Source organism: Nelumbo lutea, chromosome 3 (genome assembly GCF_056320005.1).
Source record: "Nelumbo lutea isolate HS-2025 chromosome 3, American lotus-T2T, whole genome shotgun sequence".
Classification (NCBI taxonomy): domain Eukaryota; kingdom Viridiplantae; phylum Streptophyta; class Magnoliopsida; order Proteales; family Nelumbonaceae; genus Nelumbo; species Nelumbo lutea.
The window spans coordinates 109,032,076-109,054,331 of NC_142686.1; the positions used below are offsets into that span (position 1 = coordinate 109,032,076).

The 22,256-nt window shown below is 40.8% G+C and overlaps 2 protein-coding genes across 6 annotated transcripts in view; one reads left to right on the forward strand and one right to left on the reverse strand.

Annotated features, from left to right (window-relative positions):
• The window catches only part of LOC148867527 (DnaJ heat shock amino-terminal domain protein (DUF1977)), a 33,473-nt gene extending 17,022 nt beyond the window's left edge, over positions 1 to 16,451 (forward strand). For all 5 annotated transcript variants that reach the window (XM_088979702.1, XM_088979703.1, XM_088979704.1 and 2 more), the window contains one exon: positions 15,841 to 16,451. The gene's annotated coding sequence lies outside the window, so the exon portion shown is untranslated. The remainder of the gene's footprint in view (positions 1 to 15,840) is intronic.
• A 2,233-nt stretch (positions 16,452 to 18,684) lies between these two features.
• Positions 18,685 to 20,189, reverse strand: LOC148867528 (uncharacterized). The gene is made up of 2 exons (XM_088976487.1): positions 20,133 to 20,189; positions 18,685 to 19,369 (listed from the first exon to the last, which is right to left on the reverse strand). Exons 1-2 carry the CDS (start codon positions 20,187 to 20,189, stop codon positions 18,860 to 18,862), a joined length of 567 nt encoding a protein of 188 aa, XP_088832613.1. The 3' UTR covers positions 18,685 to 18,859.
• Between the last annotated feature and the right edge of the window lie 2,067 nt (positions 20,190 to 22,256).

Sequence of the window (22,256 nt, forward strand, 5' to 3'; positions counted from 1 at the left end):
TCAAGTGGAGTAAGATTTTGCAATCCTAGAAAAGCAGGAGGTTGGGTAAAGTTCAAAGTATCGATATGGTATACCCTATTATCAGGTGTATCATTTAGCATCTTTGGGGTACCGATATGATTATTTCAAGTTATTCTTAAAAGCTATTTTTTAATAATTAACATAAAAATAAGTCATTTGTGAAATTTTGAAAAAAAAGAACAACAAATGGGTTGGCCGATGTCCTAGCTAAACAGGGAGTTAATAGATTCACATTATTTTGGGCAATGTTTTTTTTTTTTTTTGATCAATAACTGTGAATTGTATTAATATTATGAAACGTTACAGAACAAGGGAGCTAAACAATCTTAGCTCCCGAGAACAACCTTTGAACACCAAAAAGACAATTACAATACAGCCCAAAATTTGGAATTTCTGTTCACCCCTTGTCTAGCTAGACCATCTGCCAATGAGTTCACTCTTCTTTTTACCCATTTGTATTGAATTTCCATGTCCTTAGTCAGCCATTTAAATTTCCTCTTTTTATTGTTGTAATTCCAAAGTCTAGAATTATCCTCTTTAAGCCAGTTTACCACCACTTCAGAATCTCCTTCTATGATCAGCCTGTTAATTTGCATATCCTTGATCCTTTGTTCCCCTTCAAGAGCTGCAAGTATCAGCCCTCAAGGAATCTCTCACCCTGATTGGTTCAGAAAACATAGCTAACAGATTCCCCTGTTCATCTCTTATTATTTTGGGCAATGTTGTAATGTGTGATAGTAAAAAGGGGGTGGCAAACCAAATAGGGCGGGCAAGCTGCTTTTCTATTGAGTTTTTGGGCTATTGTGTAGTAAAACTTTGTATCTTTCTCAATCATTAATTAATGAACTCATTTTGTTGATAAAGAAAATCACAAAAAGTTATGAGGTTTTCATCCATGGATTTTTTCTTGTCAATATGCACTTCTTTACTTTGGCTACACTTCTTTCCTTTTCTTGGATATTCTGGCATTCCTCTCCTTCCAAGTGGTCCACATAATAGCTTCTTTGACACACTTCACATTAGTTTCCCTCTCTTTGTTGGCCACCCGAAGGTAGTCGGATCGAAAAGCAAATTTGCTTTAGAGGACAAGTTCCACCTACACCCAAACATCATAAAAACCCAATTCCAAATATTAGTAGCAAAAGGGCAAGATATCAACAAGTGGTGACGGTCCTCACTCTTTTCTTTACACAAAGTACACCAGTTTGGGGATAAACACAAATAAGGTCTCTTTTGCAGGTTATCCAAAGTATTGATCTTACCATAATAAGATTCCCAACAAAAGATAGCTATTTTAAGAGGTATAGGCCTTGGCGGAATTTCTTTAGCAAGGAACACCCCAGAGGAAGGAGTAGAACGAAGGGACTCGAAGAAAGAGGCACAAGTGAAGGATCCATTTGGAGTCAAGTCTAAATTCTTTTTTCAAGTTTAGGAGGGTCCACATAAATGAAGTCTAGAAGAAGTAAAAGCTCATAGACACAAGTAGATTCTTCATCCCTTAAACTTTTACAAAAACCAAAAGTCCTAATTTAATGCCAGCGGGGAACTAGAGGTGAAAGGAACCTTGAAATGGGCTTCTTTTTAAATAGGGAGATAGAATAAAGAGGGGAAACAGTCTTTTAGGGGTTGAGTACCCACCAAGCATCTTTCTGGAAAGGAACAAAGTTTCTAGAGTAGACATCACACCTTTCAAACTTGAGGAATTTAGGGAGGTGCCAAAAATTTCCTTCCAAGGTGTTGTGAGTAAGGCTCACTGAGATACCCCAGGTTTAACCCCACCACACAACTTTTTTTTGATGAATCCACCACACAACTTTTCTCAAAATCGATTTTCAAATTAGAGGCATTCCTAAAGAGAATTATTTGATTTTTTTAGGTTTCTCACCTTCATCAAGTCAAAAACCTCACCCAAAAATATGATGTCATCTACAAACTAAAGGTGAGTTATCGGAATTCTGTCTCTACCTATTCTCCACCCTCTTATTGACCCAACCTTATCCACTTCTGATAACAGTCTACTAAGAGTATCCACAACCCGTGTGAATAAAAAGGGGACGATGGATCACCTTGTCTTAGGCCTTTACATGTTGGGAAAAAAATCATTGACTACCCCATTGACTAGAACTGAGTAGTAGTAGGAGGTAAGGCAACCATTAATCCATTTGCACCATCTATCCCCGAATCCACACCTCCTTAGCACCTCTAACAAGAAGCTACAGTTCACTAGATCATAGGCCTTTTTAAGATCCAATTTGCAAACAAAGCCTTGATTACCTGATCTTCTCATCTCCGCACATTCATTTGCTTTTGGGATCTGATCAATTATTTGTCTCCCCTGAACAAAGGCACCTAGCGCTTGATTGATGGAGGGAAGCACCTTTAGATCCCTAGTGATAAGACCTTAGCTAGGATCTTATATATGCTAGTCACTAAACTAATAGGTCTAAAATCTCTTGGATGTTTAGGCTTTCTTTTCTTTGGAATTGGAGCTAGGAAAGTAGCATTAACTCCACGACTTATAACAAAACTATCCTCAAACTCTCTAAAAACCTCAATTAATTATGTTCCAACAATCTTGAAAGAAAGCCATAGTGAAACCATTCAACAATAGTGCCTTGGATCTATCCATTGAGAAAAATGCTTGCCTTACCTCCTCCTCCTCAAAGTTTCTTTCCAACCATCATTTGTCTTCTTTAGAAAGTCTTGGCCAAATCACTCCTCCCAACTCCTCTCTATTGCCTAAAGGCCTCCTCAAAATAGATTTGAGATGAGCCACAAAACAATTGGCCATCTCTTCTTGGGATTCAAGGACCAAACCATCCACTTCAACTTTAGTCAGTAGATTTTCCCTCCTCCTTCCATTGGCTAATTCATGAAAGAATTTAGCGTTGCCATCACCTTCCTTGTTCCATTTACATCTGGATTTATGCCTCTAGGAGATTTCTTCTCACAAGAGGATGTCTTCTAAATCCCTCTTCAACTTCCATCTCAAATCTGTTTCCTGTATATACGTGATTCTTTGGGACTCCATGTCCAATTCCACTATCTAGATCATCAAAGAAGATTTCACTTCTATTCTCCCAAAATGTTCCCTATTCCATTCTTTTTAATTTTGATCTCAAGCTTATCAATTTTCTTTTGTGAAATTTCACTCCTTTCCACTTCACCCACTTATTTCTACCTTCCACCATTCCCCAATTTTATTCACAAAGTCCGGGTGTGTTAGCCACATGTTTTCAAATTCGAAAGGTTAAGGTCCACACCTAAAAGATTCATGTCCTAGCTCAATGGGACAATGATCAAAAGTAACGCGAGGTAGAGCTCTGGATATCAAATCTTTCCAGTGACTTTCCCAACTTTCATTAAAGAGGAGTTTGCCTAACTTAGAACAAGCTGGGGTTTCCTGAAAGTTGGACCAAGTGTAAAGAGCTTGTAATAGAGAAAGTTCTTTTAATTCATAGGTATTAGTGAAATCATTGGACTTCCTTATTTTGGTTGTAATAGTCTATTGGGGATTGTTTGATTCGTTAGTAAAACAAATTACATTGAAATCCCCCCTAAACACCAAGGACCATCCTACAACCCTTGAATCCCAAATAGTTCTTCCTAGAATTCATTCCTCTCTTTGTAATTGCTTGTACCATTTACATTAGTTAGTCCCATGTGAAGCCATCCTCCACCACTCTAAACTTTAGAGGCATCGTGAAATTTCCTATTAATTCCTCTACTACCTCCACAACATCCTCTTCTAGAAAGTGACAGTACCCTTTGAAGCCCCCCCAAGGTGTAGAGACCTTTTTCCTCTAGATTTCTGTTTTCTTGGTGCTGAGATGGTATGATTCTAGAACAGAGAGAAGAGATGAAGGAGAAGAGAGAAGAGAGAAAAGAGAGGAGAGACACAGAATTGGGAGAGACAAAAGTCAACTGGCGGCACCAGTTTAATTGGTATTTATACTAGGGTGACCATACAGAAAAAAGAAAGGATAAAATTACAAAGGTGCTCTTGTGGCACTAAACTAAAACTAAACTAAGTTATTTTAACACTCCCCCTCAAGTTGGGATGTAGGTGTAAATCATGCCCAACTTGTCACATAAATCGTCGTGCCACGAGTGGTGTAAGCCTTTTATAAATATATTTGCCAGTTGCTCTTTGGAACTCACAAATGGGGTGCACACTTCTCCAATAACATTTTTCTCTTTATTGAAGTGTTTGTCAACCTCTATATGCTTAGTTCTATTATGAAGAACTGGGTTGGCTGCAATATTAATGGTAGCCTTGTTGTCACAATACAAGGACATAGGGCCATCAGCAGGAAAACCCAGTTCGTTCAACAAATTCTTTATGCACATGCCTTCAGCCACCCCATGGGACATTGCTCTATATTCAGCTTCAGCACTAGACCTAGGCACTACATTTTGTTTCTTGCTTCTCCATGTGACTAGGATTCCTCCCACAAAGGAACAATACCCACTAGTAGACTTTCTGTCATCAACTGATTCAACCCAATCAACATCTGTGTGGACTTCAATCTTCAAATGACCATTCTTTTGGTATAACAAACCAGCTCTAGGAAACCTCTTTAGGTATTTGAGTATTCTTTCTGCTGCCTCTATGTGTGTGGTCTCAGGAGCGTGCATGAACTGACTAAGAACACCAATTGCATAAGCAATGTCTGGCTTGGTCATGGATAAATACAGGAGCCTTCCCACAAGTCTCTGGAATTGTTTTACATCTTTGACAACTCCACCACAACAGTCACCTAGTTTGTGATTTGGATCAATGGGAGAGTCGGTTGGCTTAACCCCTAGTTTTCTTGTATCCTGTAACAGATCTAGGATATATTTCATCTAAGAAATGAAGATCCCCTTTTGAGAATGGGCCACTTCAATTCCAAGGAAATATCGAGGGGGACCTAGATCCTTCACCTCAAATTTAGTAGCTAAGAAATCTTTCAGTCTCTGAATTTCAACATTCTGGTCACCTGTGATAACTATGTCATCAACATACACTATCAAGGCTGCAATCTTTCCTTCCCCTCTTTTCACAAATAGAGTATGGTCAGTCTTACATTGTTTGTAGCCAACCTACTGTATAGCCAGATGAAACTTGCTGAATCAGGCTCTCGGAGATTGCTTCAGACCATACAAAGACTTCTTTAGTCTGCACACTTTTTGCTCTTTGCCTTGGGCACTAAAGTTAGGAGGTTGGACCAATCAATTTGCTGCAAGGGAGGAAAGGACTCTAATGGAGTTCATCTTGGCTACTGGGGCAAAAGTCTCTGCATAATCTACACTATATACTTGGGTAAACCCTTTTGCCACCAACCTAGCCTTACACCTTTCTATTGTGCCATCAGCCTTGTGCTTTACTGGGAACATCCACTTGCATCCTACCGGTTCTTTACCTTCAGGAAGATCCACTAATTCCCACGTACCATTTTTATATGGGGCATTTATCTCTTTTTTTGATCAATGATAATAAATTTATTAATTCAGAAGCAGGTTTAGAGTGAGTTCATACAACATCCCAAGGAGAGGCGCGAGCTGCAGCCCCTCCTTGAATCTTACAAGTAAACTAGGAAAGAAAAGCAAGAATCACAACTGAGCCCAAAACAATTCTTCCCTATTTACCCCTTGCTTAGCTAACACATCTGTCAAAGTATTTGCTGATCTCCCCACCCATTGTACAGTGACCAACATATTCCTTGTCAACCAACTAAATTTCTTCATTTCATTCTTGTAACGCCACATAGCCTCTTCAGGATTTTTCAACCAACCCACCACCACTTTGGAATCCCCCTCGATTGTTAGGTGTTGTACCCCCAGCTGGTTTGCAAATTGCACCCCTTGTACAACAGCTAAAAATTCTGCCCTGATGGAGTCCCCAATTCCCAAGGGACCTGAGTAGAGCAACAAAATCTCTCCCTTCTCATTTCTCAAAGCATCCCCCATTTTGGATAATCCTGGATTACCCATGCTACTTCCATCAAAGTTCAACTTCAGTGAGCCTTCGGATGGAGGAGACAAGCTTGTAATTGATTTCTCCTTTAGAGATGAACACCTCGCTACTGCTGACCAATTTCTCCAAAGGTCATTAAAGGAGAATTGATGAAAGATTTCCAAGGTCTTCAGCTAAGGTATTGCCCTATTTAACACAATCTTTCAATTCCTGACTGCTTCTTTCCTTTTCTTGAAAAATTCTAATATTCCTTTCTTCCCAAAGAGTCCAAATCAAGGCAGCATGAGAACATCTCCACATAGTTCTCCCTATTGTTGTAGGCCAATAAAAGGTAGAATGGTTGAAGAGCATGTGAATTTCTGCTGGTAGACTCCAACTACTCCCAAACAACGAAAGTAGCCAAGCCCAAAGGTCTTCAAAAAAGGGACAAGATATTAATAGGTGGTAACAATCGTCACCGTGAGCTCTACAAAGGATACACCAATTAAGAGAAATACAGAGGAAAGGTCTTCTCTTTTGTAGATTATCTAGAGTGTTTACTTTCCCATGGAATACTTCCCAACAAAATGCCATAATTTTTTGGGGAACTGGCCTGAACCAAATTTCTTCTGATGGAAAGGGTTGGTGAGTAGAAAGTTGAGAGATGGACTTGAAGAAAGAAGCACAAGTGAAGGTTCCATTGGGTCTAGGAGTTCATACCCTCTTATTTGGCTTGGAGGGATCCAAACAAACCTGATTAAGACAACCAAGAAAAACAGAAAGAGATTCAATTTCATCAACCCTAAGTCCTCTATGAAACCCAAAATCCCAAGTAGGATCTGTTAACAGGTGTATTATATGTACTGTACACAAGCCTAGTACCCGCAGGGGTATTTTCGTAATTCTGTATACATTTTGTTATGTACGGCCAGAACAGTATAAATAGATAGCTTCACTCAACTGAAGTGAAGTTTTGTTGAGGCCTTAACTCAGTTGCCTCTTATTCTTCTTCCTCTTCTCCTTCCTTCTTTTCTCCTTTTCTTCTTCTTCTTGGTCTCCTGCTCAACATGGTATCAGAGCAGGTTCGTCCATGCCTAGAAAACAACTAGCTGAGGTCTCTCTCCTCTGCTGCGAAGGGGTTATAGTACTGATGCTCGAAGACAAGGAAGAGGAAGCTTTCCTAGTGCTGCGGTTGGTCTCCACTGCCGAGTAGGGCTCTGCTACAAGTATGCTGACTGTTCAACTTCCTAGCATAGAAAAAAGGTTCAGCTACATGTATTTTTGCTGGTAACTGGGTTGCTTTGGCTAAGAGGACTATAGAAATCCATCCTAGATGCTCGAAGGAAGGCTCTCTGACCTGAAGGGGAGTTCGAGTTCATGACTGATGACTGTGCTGCCTATTGTTGGTACTGAGATTTTTTTTTCTCTCTTCCTGTTTATGTCTTCTTGCATGACTGTTAATGTTCCAGAATCTGAGTAGGGACTGCTCCCCTTCCTCCGATTGTATGTTGCCCTAGTCTGACTCTAAGGGGCTGTTGATGAACCCTAGAACTTGAGTGACTGTTCGGCTGCCCTGGAAAGTGGATATCAGCCGATTAGGTGTGGTGAATCACCACTCGTATTGCTGCTCCTACTGTGACCTTTTTTTTGGCTGAGAAGCTGTATCAAGGTTGTGAACTGTAGGTCTTTCAAACCTGGTTACACTGCATGTGCAGTTCATATAGTGTTTTGTGGACTCCTACACAGTGTAGGTGATAAGCCCTAGTGCTGCAGTTGCAGTGTTTGTGCTTGGTTCTCTGTGGGGCTGAAAATCAGCAAGTGTCCTGTTGTGGACTGTTGCAGCTCTGTAAGATTGTGCTTTGGTTTTGTGTATTTCTGAACTGAGAATCATGAGTAGTGAAGATTCAGCTACATCCGGAATCTCCACAATGCTGAATGGAATGAGTGGGAACAGTGATCTATCCTTCCCTATGGTTGTTGTTCCTCTTGATGGGTTAAACTATCTAGAGTGGTCAAGGGGGATCAAACTATACATAATTGCAAGGGGAAAAGTAGGGCTACATAAATGGAAGAATCAAAGAACCACCTTCTGAAAATGCATAACATGATAAATGGGATCAGGAGAATAGTATGGTTATGCCATGGCTTTTGATCTCCATGCAACCACAAATAAGGAAGAACTTCATGTGGGTTGAAACTGCAAATGAGATATGGGATCAGACAAAGTCCACCCATTCTGAACTTTGACACTATGCCAAAATTTATTAACTGCAAGCATCTTCATCTACTTGTAAACAGGGGGAGAGGAGTTTATCAGTTTATTACTCTGATTTGACAACTGTTTGGAAGGAGCTGGACCATTACCAGAACATTGAGTGGAAGTTTGAGGAAGATGCAAAATTGTATAAGAAACTTGTCTCACAACAAAGGGTGTTTGCCTTTTTACATGGTCTCAATCCTATCTATGAACCCATCAGAGTACAAATTCTAAGTTCAAAGGATCTTCCTTCAATTCAGGAGGTCTATGCTCTTGTCCAGTCTGAAGAGAGCAGAAGGAACTTGATGAACAGCACCGGAGGGGATGCAATTGTGTTGGCAGCAAAGGGGGGTCCCTGTACTAGTGGTGGACCTTCTTTCAAGAGAGGAGATATCCAGAAGAAAGCAGAAGATAAGGAAAAATTGTGGTGCACTAATTGTCAGAAGCCCCGGCACACCAAAGATACTTGTTGGGATCTCCATGGGAAACCGAAGTGGGCTTAGGATTTACCTAAGAAGCAAGGTTCAGATGGTATTAGAAGACCCGGGCAGCAAGGTACCAAGAAACACCACATGGCCAATATGGTTACTCGGGAGAATCAACCCTCGATCTCCACTAACTCAACCACCTCATGGCCAACATAACTACTCTGGATCTGACCCAAGAGAGGATATTGTCAACTTCTTCCGTGACCATTTGGAGCTTTATGGCAGAACAATTCGCCAGATGGATGATCCTCCCACCATCTCTTTTGCATCCACATCAGGTAATCCTGCCACAGCTTTCCATGTTGCTTCTCACGACCTTGACTCTCCATGGATCATTGATTCTGGAGCGTCAAAACACGACCGGTATGTCCTCTTTCTTCCAAACTTATCACCCCCTTTCCGGAAGAGATAAAGTGAGACTAGCTGATGGATCATACTCTCCCATAGCTAGTCAAGGAACTCTCTCTCTTCCTCTTGGCCTTACTCTTTCTAATGTTCTTCATGTTCCAAAATTTCCTTTGAATTTGTTTTTAGTCAGTAGTGTTACAAATTCCTTAAACTGTTCCGTGACTTTTTTCCCTTCCTATTGTGTGATTCAGGATTGGCCTCGGGGAGGACGATTGGTAGAGGTCGTATGGTTGATGGACTCTATATGCTGGAGAATACGGTTGGCCTTCTTGTTACGCCTATGAGTTAGTTCAAAAAGAGTAAAATGTATTTATGGCATTGTCGTTTGGGTCACTTGTCTTTTGAGTCCCAGAAATGTGGAAGTCCGTGTCTGTTTCCAAATTTTCTTGTCAAACGTGTCAATTAAGCAAGCATTGTAGAACTCAATTTCCTCAAAGAAATAGTAAATCTGAGTTTCCTTTTCACATTGTGCATTCGGATGTGTGGGGCCCTGTTACTTTACCTTCTGAGAGTGGCTACAAGTACTTTATTACCTTCATTGACGATTATTCCAGATACACTTGGGTATATCCAATGCAAACCCGTGAGGAAGTACCAAAAATTATCCAAGATTTTCAGCGGATGGTCTTCACCCAATTTCAGACCGAAATTGAAATATTTCAATCAGACAATGCAAAAGAGTTTTTTCATAGTGACCTCACGGAGTTCTTTGCTTCACATGGCTCTCTTCACCGGAGCTTTTGTGCCCGCACGCCACAACAAAATGGTGTGGCTGAACGGAAGAACCGTCACCTTCTTGAAGTGGCACGGGGTTTACTACTCCACATGAATGTTCCCAAACGTTTTTGGCTTGAGGCCGTCCTTTGTTCTACATACCTCATTAACAGAATGCCCTCTCGTTGGTTAGAGTACAAAGCTCCACATCAGTTTCTCTTTCCTAAGGCCCCTCTTCTTTCTATTCCTCCCCGTGTTTTTGGTTGTCGGTGTTTTGTCCAAAACCTTTCCCCCACCCGGGGAAATTTGGACTCTCGTGCTATCCCATGTATATTTCTTTGCTACTCATTCTCTCAGAAAGGATATCGTTGCTTTGATCCTGTTTCACGGAAATTCTATGTCTCCATGGATGTTACCTTCTTTGAGGATGAGCCATTCTTTCTTGTTTCTCCTCAAGGGGAGTGTAGGTATGAGGAGAAACTGGTTCAACTTCCTCCTCTTCCTCTTCCTCTTCCTCCTTCTAATCCTCCACCTTTTTGTGTTTTTTCTCGTCGTCGTAAAGGACAATCAGGTTCAAGAGTTGAGGAGAATCCAGAAGCCGTACCTCAAATGCCATCAGATTCCTTGGGGGAAGATCATACTCACTCAGGTAACTTGACTCCCAACCTCCCTATTGCTAATGATCTTGACCTTCCCATTGCCCACAGGAAAGGTGTTAGGTCGTGCACCACCTAACACCCCATTTCCAACTTTGTTTCCTATGCAAACATCTCACCTTCATTTCGTGCTTTTCTTACCTCCATCGACAGTATCCCTATTCCCAAGAATGTGGCAGAAGCTTTCTCAGTACCAGAATGGATGAAGGCCATCAAGGAAGAAATTGATGCTTTTCATAAGAATGGCACATGGGAACTTGTTGATCTCTCTAAGGGAAAGGATCCAGTTGGATGTAAATGGGTGTTCACTGTTAAGCATGGGGCTGATGGAACTGTGGAGAGGTATAAAGCTCGTTTAGTGGCAAAGGGTTTCACTCAAGTATATGGGGTTGATTATGCAGAAACCTTTGCACCTGTTGCCAAAATGAATTCTATTAGAGTCTTCTTCTCTCTTGCTGCCAATCTGAATTGGGATCTACATCAGCTCGACATCAAGAATGCCTTCTTGAATGGTGACCTTGAAGAGGAAGTTTATATGGTTCAACCCCCCAGTTTTTTGGCTCAAGGAAGTGAACAAAAGGTGTGCAAGTTGAAGAAATCTTTATATGGGCTGCAGCAATCACCAAGGGCTTGGTTTAGCAGATTTCATACTGCAGTCCAGAAGAGGGGATACAAGCAATGTTAGTCAGATCACACACTGTTTGTAAAAAGAGTAGAAGGTAAAATGGCTGCCCTAATAATATACGTGGATGACATAATTGTTACTGGTGACTGGAAGGATGAAATTCAAAGTTTGAAGGGCTTTCTTGCCACTCAGTTCGAGGTGAAAGATCTAGGTCCTGCCAAATACTTCCTTGGGATTGAGGTTGCCCGATAAAAAAGGGGTATCTTCATCTCTCAAAGGAAATATGTCCTAGATTTGCTTAAGGACACTGGAAAGATTGGGGTTAAACCAGCTGACTCTCCCATTGATCCCAACCATAAGTTAAGTGACAGTCAAGGTGAACCACTTAAGGATGTGAAGCAATTTCAGAGGATTGTAGGGAGATTGTTGTACCTCTCTATGACTCGTCCAGACATAGCATATGCTGTTGGTGTCCTCAGTCAGTTCATGCATGCACCTAGGTCCTACCACCTTGAAGCATGGACACTTGAGGGTTGAAATTTACACAGATGCGGATTGGGCTGGATCTCAAAGCGACAGAAGGTCTACTAGTGGTTACTGCACCTTTGTAGGAGGGAACCTGGTTACTTGGAGGAGTAAGAAGCAAACTGTGGTAGCTAGATCCAGTGCTGAAGTTGAGTACCGTGCAATGGCACACGGAGTGGGCGAAGGTATGTGGATAAAGAATCTATTGGGAGAGTTGGGTTTTCCAGTTGGTAAACCCAATACTCTACTCTGTGACAACAAGGCAGCTATCAGTATTGCTGCCAACCCGGTACTACATGATAGAACAAAGCACATTGAAGTTGACAAGCATTTTATCAGAGAGAAAATCATCACAGGCGAAGTATGCACTCCATACATCAGCTCTGAAAACCAACTTGTAGACTTATTTACAAAAGGGCTAAACTATTCCAGACATCAAGGTCTCTGTGACAAGTTGGGCATGATTGATATCTATGCCCCAACTTGAGGGGGAGTGTTAACAGGTGTATTATATGTACTGTACGCTGGCTTAGTACCCGCAGGGGTATTTTCGTAGTTCTGTATACATTTTGTTATGTACGGCCAGAACAGTATAAATAGATAGCTTCACTCGACTGAAGTGAAGTTTTGTTGAGGCCTTAACTCAGTTGCCTCTTATTCTTCTTCCTCTTCTTCTTCTTCTTCTTCCTTCTTCTTTTCTCCTTCTTTTCTTCTTCTTCTTGGTCTCCTGCTCAACAAGATCTAAGGGTGTTCCCAAAGGTGAGACAAATTCTGATACCACCTCTTTTTTGTACAAAGAAACAAAAAATAGCGAAGGGAACAAATCCTTTAAAGGTGTGTCTCCTACCCAAATATCCTCCCAAAAATGAACAGTGTTGCCAGAACAAACTTCATACCTGATAAAATTGAGGAATTGAGGATGGGTGTTGTGAATGGCCTTCCAAGGTGCTGGTAGTTAGCTTGCCTTGATACACCAACATCCCATCCATTCTTTGACCTCCCATGAATGCTTCCCACCACCTCATGCCACAACCATTTCCCTAACAGAGCTTGATTTTTTCTAGTTACCCTTCCAAGTCCCAAACCCCCATCTTCTTTACTTTTGCACACAATTTCCCAATTAACCAAGTGATCCTTTTTTTCTTGTCCCGGCTCATAAGAAGTCTCTCATCAACTTCTCCAGTTTCCTAGCTTCCCTAACTGGCTTTCATTGCATCTGTCCATTCAGGTACCACGAGAGCTAGTTAACAAACAATGATGTAGGTTCATGTCTGCATAAACACATATATTGATGGAAGTAAGGCGGATGACACATGAATTGAGAGCTAAATTTCTTTGCTCGCAAAAATCAGCAAATAGTTTCAGATGCATTGACAAGGGGAGAACAGGGACAGAATGTATTTTGGGGGGGGTTATTAGGGAATCTGATCTCTAGTATTCTATACAAACTGCACGGACTAATGGGTAAGGTAGCATCTAGGTACAATTGAGTATTTAGCACATTCTTGCCATACATATTATCCATTACTTTGTCCTCAATTAACAAAATTGAATAGTTTTAAATAAAAAGAAAAGTCTCATTTGAGTATATTTATGCTCATATATCATTTGCAAGGTTCAAGCGGCTGGGTATGTGTAAAACATTCTTCCAGAGACAGAACAAGTTGTAAATGTATGGCAGTTACAGGCATTTGGCCCAATGATGGTATACTTGATTGGGCCTGAAATGCTATTGGCATGGACTGGTAGGTGCCCATCCTTTTACCATTCAGATGGCAGGAGTGGCACTAAAACATGCTATTGTCATAGCTGTACGCGATAGGATTGAACTGAACTTCCCCAAGCTTTGAATAGGGGACGTTGAGTATGTAACGTTCACTGATGGCTTACATAAAAGCCCTTCTTTTAGTATAATAATTGGTTATTTGGCATAAACTAAAATAAATAATTTGAGAGAGAGAGATGTTCCGTAGCTCAGTCTTAATTATTCAAGAGGGGCCCGAGTGTAGGAAACCCAGGCCCTTCTGGGTTAGGTGGGGTATTGAAGAATGAAGCCGGGAATGTGATACTAGAGCAGAATTGTTTGCTGCCCTGCAAAGTGTACAGTTTGCAGCTCAATTAGGGGTGGAACAGCTAATAGTTGAAGGTGACTCAAAGGTTGTAATAGGCTGGTTGCAGGACTCAGAGTCAGTAGTTTGGTGCTTCAGGAATGAAATTGAAAAGTTTAAGGTGCTGACAAGAAATATGGACCTAAGACTACAATGGGTGGGGAGATCAGCAAATGCTATGGCGGACTGTCTAGCCAAGCAAGGGGCAGCTAGGGAAGTTTTGTATTGGGCACAACTGTAACTTATTGCTTTCGTTTTCTTCTTTAGTGGAGAGATTGCAGCTCGCGCCTTTCCAAGGGCTGCTTGTATGTGCTAATATTTCCAAATTAATAAAAGGTTCTATTTATTTATCAAAAAAAAAAAAAAGAGGGGGCCAAGTGGGAAGACAGGCTATGATATTAATTGCAAAACATCTATTCTGTTTTCATTGAAAATTCTTTAGGGCTTGTTTTATTATTTCCTAGTTGCCTAGCTCTAATTTGGACATAGTCATGCGCAAAGTATTAATATTGAGAAACAGTAGCTGGCCTAGGATTGATATTGAGCTGAGACTGAACAAACTTTTAAGTAAAGAAACTACTTCTAAATCTAATTCAGATTTTAAATGGGTGGGTAACTTCTCTTTCAAAGAAAAATTCCCTTCTGTTTTTGCCCTGTCAATATATAAAGATAAACCCTTGTCCTCTTTCTTGGTTCCTTCAAACTCGAGGAATGGTGTTGATTGGCATTTGGGGTTGAGGAGGAGTGTGAGGGATTCAGAATTTGATGAGGTTTTGGACTTGATTCATATCCTTAGTGGGATTTATTTGGATTCCTCTAAATCTAACAGTCGTATTTGGACCCTATCCTCCTCTGGTGTATTTTCCTGGGCTTCTTTCTTTAAGGCCCTGATCCAACCTTTCGACTCTTTGGGATACCTTTCCTGGTGTGACTTACTCCAAAGGAAAATGACTAATTGGTGTTTATCCCCACACAAGTGTGTTTTTGTAAGGCTAATGGGGAAACTTTCTTTCATTTATTAATTTCCTGCCCTTTTGCAACTGTTGTTTTTTTTTTTTTCGATAGACGAAAGAAATTGATATTAATATTGAAACAGTGAGCATACAAACAGTCTAAGAAGAGGCATGACATGCACTCTTCTTTAAAGATGAAAGCACAAAACTCACACTAAACAGAAATCTGTTTACAAAGTTGCCCAGTACAAAGAAACCCTTGAGACCCCTTGTTTGGCAAGAGAATCAGCCAAAACATTTGCTGATCTGCTAACCCACTGAAAATTAACTGACATGTTTATTGTTAGCCAATTGACTCTTCTTAGAAGATCTCTATAATCCCAATTAACAGTATTTGGGCTCGCCAACCAACCCACCACCACCTTGGAATCTTCCTCAATTACCAAATTCTCCACTCTGAGTTGGTTGGTTGGCAAGCTGTATTCCTTGTACTGGTGCTAGTATCTCAGCCCTTGTAGAGTCTCCAACTCCCACTGGTCCCGAGTATAAGGAAAGAATGTTGCTATCCTTATCTCTCAAAACTCCTCCTATGCCCGAAGGTCCTGGGTTCCCTTGACTACTCCCATCAAAGTTCAATTTCACAGAGCCCTTCAGAGGGGGTAGCCAGCTAGCTTGTGTTCTTATCTTTTGAGGAGATGTAGAAGCCACCGCTGCCCAGTTTCTCCTGAGATCATGGGAGTAGTTCTCAAAAGTTCTGTAGTTTTCAGCCAAAGGGTTTCCCTTGTCCGACACCCTGTTCATCTGAGCCTGTGCATGTCTGGTTAACCTAGGTGGTAAAGCTTTATTAATAACATTCAGTTGCATGTAGGCACAAAGTTCTTTTGTTATATCCATTAACTTGTGACTTCCTGATAGTTTTTTTTTTCCCCTCCCTAAAGCTAACTTTTGCTCGAAGATAGGTTATTCTAGAAAATAGTGTCCATATTGAAGATTGGCTATTCTAGAACGTGCGAATTACATCTTCTAGTAGTTCTATATTAATCTCAACACATAAATTTGTTGGTTCTGGCAGTTAGCTAATAGCTATCATGCCATACCTCTGATGGACCTAACTTTCATTCTTTGGGTTTTTTTTTTTTTTTTGCAGTGGTTGTTTTGGACAGGTAGAACTTGTTGCTACATTTGAAGACACATTTATACTCAAGTTCAAGTGGGTGCTGGTAGGTGAGTATTTTCAGGACCCCGCTTATTAAAACCTAGGCGGTTCACTATTTGGCTTTTTTCTATTGTGGTCGATGATCACCGAAATGGGCTGGTATAGAAGAGATCAAACAAACAAGACATAGGACATCTGCATCATACAGGACGCTTGTTTATGGTAGGATTATATCAAGGACATGCTCATGGTGAGTCCTTATGGTATGCTCAATGCTTACTGCAAAAGGCTATATTCTATAACCTAAAAAATCTGATTTTTGAGAGATTCTCATTTGTCTTGTGGTACCTGTGCATATAACATGCATTTGTCAACGAGCAACGAGTATATCTCATAATAGTTTTTCATATCATTTGAAAATATGATGAGCTAGCTCATTATCTAATAATATGATTCAACCTACTTAAAAATGAAATTTGAAACTTCATGTCATCTTTTCTTAAATGAAACATCTTTGATTTGAATTCATGTTATAAACGATACCATACAGGATGGATGTGAGTAGTGTCTGTTTTGGCATTTGATTTCATTGGTTACTCCTATGATTGGTGCCGTTGATTGGTTATAAATTTTTCTGGTATGATGTCTTTCCGGCATCATAGTCAAACCCCTCTATAATACTCCAATTTTAACATTTCATAAAAATTAAATAAAAAAGTCCCAATTAAACTGATACTTGATGAAAATGATGTTTTTAAGATCCAAACCATGTTATAGACTGATACTTGTCAATAAAACGGTAACAAGTTATTCAGATCATGTTGGATTCTTATATTCTTGGTCTTTCTGTTGTTGGACTTGGACAGCAAGAAATCTTTTCGACTGCAGCACCGAAATTATGGAAAACTGGAAAACAATGATAAGAAAAAAAAGAGGACGACGAATATATAAGAAACCCCAAATTCTCCAAGACTGATCATCCTAACCCTATGTCACAGTTCTCCCGCAAACACAAATTCTACGCCCATCAAATGGGGGTGTGAAGGAGATCAGTTGATGAGCGATCAAAAGCCCAGCTGAAGCACTTCTGTGTGCCAACGCGGGTTGCTGCCAATCTTTTATGCATTTATCGGATTTCAAAATTCGAACAGTTAAAGCAAGAACCGTATCATGTTCCGTGTCTTGCGGCATTACTTTCCGTTTCCGCTGCCATGTTTTGCCAACAAGATCAAGCGCTCATGGTCATGGAATCTTGAAACTTTTAAAAGGAGCAACACCTGTTTTATTGTAGTCTCCCAGCAGCAGCTTCCTTTTATGCATTTATTGTAATCTCCCGGCATTAATAACTCTAGTTGAGTGGTAACGTGTAATATACTAACAGGAGTAGGAGAGAGAGAGAGAGAGAGGCAGGCTTGCTGCTGGTGGTTGGTTCCTGGATTCCTTCACCATACCACGGCCCAACTTTAATTTTGTATGAATGCAAGGCTCTGTTTGGGAAGAATGCAAATACAAATATATATACCATAAAAAGCCTTGCATATAAAGGGTTCACAAGAATAGGCGCCCAGATTGGAATGGTTCATTCAGATTCCAACCATTTGGTTGATCAGAATGACATTCTTGGGAAATGGTATTTCTCCCAACGGGCGAATGGCCATTCCATCCCTTCCCTTCTTCTTCCCCCCTTCTGACCAAAAAAAAAAATCCCACTTTGATCCAAAGCCCTAATCGACCAAGTTGTCACCGTTTCATTGGCCTTCCTCCATCCAAGTTAACCTTCGAGTATCACCATCTCTGGTGAAGTAAGGCTGGTTGCCGGTCATCCTTCCCTTGTATCTCCTCTATTCTTCATCTTCTTTCTCCCCCCTTTTCTCTTCTTCCACCCCCTCTTCTTTATCTTTCTCTTCCTCCTCGCCTCTATTGCCACCCCCTATTTTTCCTCCCCTCTCCTTTCTTCTTTCTCCCCTTCTTCTTCCAATTCCAATCCTGTCTACAAGCAAAACAGACCCATGGTATTTTTAACCTTGTATTTGCATTCTTTCCAAGTTGAAAGGAGTACAAATACACAAACGTAGGGTATAAATTATATATATATTCATACCGTACATATTCGTATTATACTCGTTCCAAAATAGCCTAAATCCTCATTAAAAACATAAAATATCAGGATAATATTACTTTTTCTTTCACATCATAAAATTAGGTGGGTTGGGGTCAACCCAACGCACGGCTGTAATGTCACACTGTCACCGTGGGTAGGTATGGGGAGAAGATCCGGACTTTGCATATTATTGAGTAATCAACCCAACTTCCATTTCAGCTTCAGCCATTAAAGAAGCTCACAACCTCCTTAATAGCTCATTACTATTAAAAAGGCAAAGTAACAAATCCTTCTTCAGCTCACTTCCACTTCAAGTTGTTACCACTTAGGCACTTACCACCACCACGTATATTTAACCCAATTTTCTAGTCTTATTACTAGGGTTAGTTGAAGTGATAAACCCAGTAACCCACAAAGCATCCACCTTTCCGTATATTGCTAGCTCTTGTTGTTTACATACGTACAGAGAGAGAGAGAGAGAGCATCGTCACCACTTGGCCACCGACAGACAGTCGAACATAGTGAGTTAATTATCTCAACTCCCAATTCAATTAATTAATCTCAACTTTCGTCTACCCCCAAAAAAGTTGTGAAATTTTCAAACTCAAATTTTGATGCTCTCAACTCCCAATTCAATTAATTAATCTCAACTTTCGTCTACCCCCCCCCCCCCCCCCAAAAAAAAAATAAATAAATAAATAAATCGAAATCTTAAATGACAATACATCCACAAATTCATAGAACAAACAGAAGTCTGTTCCTTCACCTGGAAATTTCATCATTACGCTTTAACCAGTACATAGTGAGTTAATTATCTGCGTATATATAAACGTATAGAGGGGGGAGGGGGGTGGGGGAGGTCGGGCCTCACGGCGGATAGCAATGGCAATATGATCGATGAGCTCGTCCTCATTCGGAGTCGTCGTCGCCGGATCCGAATAAGGAGATGCGGTTGTACAAGAGAAAGAACAGGAGGACGAGGAAGAGAGCGACGCCGACCGGGGACCCACTTAGGCGGTGGATTGAGTCCGGCTCGCCGGTAGAGAAGATGTTGGAGATCACCGTGCCTCGATCCGACGACAGGAACTGTATGAGAAGGAGCAGCACGATAGGGACTAGTAGCAGGCCGACTGGTCTCAAGATCTCCGAGATCGCTCCGGTCAGTGCTTCTCCCTGCTCGCTAAGTAGCACCGGCACCACCACCACTAGGCCCACCACCACCGCTAGCAGCACCCCGTGCGGAGCTCCTCGCCTTTCTTCTATCATTTCTTCTTCTTTACCTTCGTTGGTCGGGGAAGGTGGGAGCTCTAAGCTCTCTGCTACTTTCTTTATACAAGGAGAAACCAAGAAACAGAAACACTGAGAAACAGAGAGTCCCAATGGGACGCGTTTGTCTATAAAAAGTGAAGAAAGGCGTCCCTGTAAAAGGGTATTTTAGTCAATTCATTGACATCATGAGGGCTGCATTGGAAATTGAAAAACTCTATGCGATGACGTCATCCTCGCATACAGACAAAAAGCCCCTGTCAGATCGCGTGTCGCATGATGATTGCACTTCTGCGTGGCGTCAAAGAATGGCCCGAATTCAAATTTTGACACGTGCCGATACGACGAGGCGCTTCTTCTTATGAGCTTTCGCATTCTGTGCCCTATTGGCCCAGGCCCACGTGCGCTTATAGATGGCTATGCGTCAGGCCCACTTATCATCAATAAAAAAACACAAGAAGCCCAAACATAAATTGACAATACTACCCTTAATATTACACCTTAACCAGGGGAAAAAGGCCAGTCAATCGATCGGGTTGGAGCCAATAGACCCGAATAAATTCGGAGTCCTTAGTGGACCCGAGTCAGACCCGACCTGTTGACAGCCACCCAGTTGGGTAGAAGAGGAGACAAGAATACGTGAATTCAGGTTAAACAAATAATGGTTGTGCTTTGTGAGATAATCAAATCAGATCACATGAACGTCTGTTTCTAACTAAAAAACTAAACTTTTAAAAAATGTAAAAGAAATACTTGGTGTATGTATCTCTAATCTCTTTACAGTTGAAGCTGAGGAATTTATTGGAAACAGACTTTGTTAGAATCCCTACATGAACACAGGAAGGATGTATTATATTTCATGGGGAAATTAATTGATCCATGGATATTATTACTTTATTAGCAAGATGAATAGTACCATCTGTTGATTAACGCCTGAACCAAAGATTCTTTGATGATCACTAGGAACCTGCATCATTCACATGCTGCGTTGGGATTTCTTTTTTTTTGTTAATTGAAGTGGATAGGTGAATCAATTTAAACATGAACCACCTACAATCTACATGGATGGAGAAACCAAGGGTGAAACTTAGGCCCGGTTTGGGACGTTTTCTGCATTTGGGGCTATTCAGAATAGACCTATTCATGGGTCGGGCTGGGTTGGCATCGGGTTGGGCTTTTATTCTTTATAAACAGGGTTTTGTTAGGCTCGAGCCCAAGCCTGACCCAACCAACGGGTTTACAACTTGGGCCTGATCCCGGCTCTAATAAAAAGCCTAAAGCCCGACCTAACAGAAAGATGGTCGCTGGTGTTGAGTTTGCGTGATTGTTGGTGCTGAGTTCGCGTTGATAAAGCTGAGCTGAGATTTTTAAAGTGAAAAGGAGAAGTGAGTTCGCATCGATGCAAGAGAGAGAGAGAGGATTCACCACTAGTCCGCTAGAGTTCACTGGTTGCATCAATGAGTGTTCGCCAGTTCTGTCTTCCTGAGAGTGTGAGGTGTGACTATGAAAACTGAGAAGAGAGAACTAAGGTTCGGCTAAGACTAAGAGAAAGAGATGAGTGTGAAGAAAGGGGTTAAGATATTTAGGGTTAGGGCTTTTGGTTTAACTTAAAAGTTGGGCCGGGCTATTTTGACAAATCCCAAACCCGATCCAAAATAAATTTCAGCCGAGCTTTTAGGCCTGAGGTCAAGCCCGTGGGCTCAAATATGTATTCAAGCCTGTCCGGGGGTTGGGCCAGCCCATCGGGCTACCCGGCCCATAAACAGGTCTAATTCAGAGTAGCTTCTATGTTATTCTTAACAATTTTGGCGTCGGGAACATCCGTATTGATTTTCTGGATTTTCAAATTTTCACCAAATATAACTTCAAAAGATTTTTATATGGGGCTCCACTCGAAATGTCAAAAGTTAGCATCTCGAAAATCCTCTGGGAATTTAGATTGGAGCAGATTTACATTAAAATCAATTTGAACTGATTGGAAGTTCCAAACATTGAATTGGACCGGTCCAACATGGTTCTGATTATACCAAATCCGATCTAATTGGCACCCCTAAGTCGAAACAATGCCCAAGAATGAATTTAGTACAACCAAAACCAAATTAATCAAATTGTGAGATTTGTCAAGTCGCATCTACGCCAAGACTGGACTATTTGATGTCAACCATCAATGACGCCCAATCGGCAACAGTTGTTCCCAATCCCAGAGTCCTGATGAGAGGATAGGACCAAAGAGTAGGGAGGTTGGTTGAAGCCATGTCAGGTCCAACTCGTAAAGAAACGACACGACACCCCAGCAAAACGTTAATATCCCAAGGCTGTTTTTAGTTGCAGTGCAATTTTATTTGCGCTAATATAAATGCATGGGAGTGCAAATGAAAAAAAAAAAAAAGCAATTTCTCTTTTAATTTTGTTTTGGATTTTACCTTATTTTGCTTTACATCATGATTTACTTTGCAATCAAATAAAATAAGCTAAAATTTAAAACAAAAATAAGCAATAAAATTCACATTCAAATCATTTACACTACCATAATTTTGCATCAGTACAAATTTATTTACATTACAACCAAACACAACCTAAAGTGCCTCTCCTATAGTCTTATCTTACTCTATTTTTCTCAACTTCTCTTGAATCTTGATTGCTCTCGTGGCCAAACTATTGCAGCACAATTACCAATCTCGGTCTGTCAGGCAAAATTGAACATACCATCGTCACTACTGGAGTGGTTGGGTATTGGGTTGTTACTTGTTAGGTAAGCAATGCCAACAAGAAACCAGAAAGAAGACATTAATTCATATTTTAATTGTATCCAACCTAAAGTGATAACCTCATCAAGGCTGAACCCCCTGTTGAGTGTTGATAACTGAGCATGGTTTTGTTATTTACGGTCGGACCGTTTGGTCTGGATATCGTCCAGATAACTAATTTTGTTTCATTCTTAATCCGCTCTTTATCAAAAAAACTATTAATTTGGTTAGCGATTTATTGACTCGAACAATTTAACTTTTGATTCATTTGGCCTGGATAATGATTTTCATCA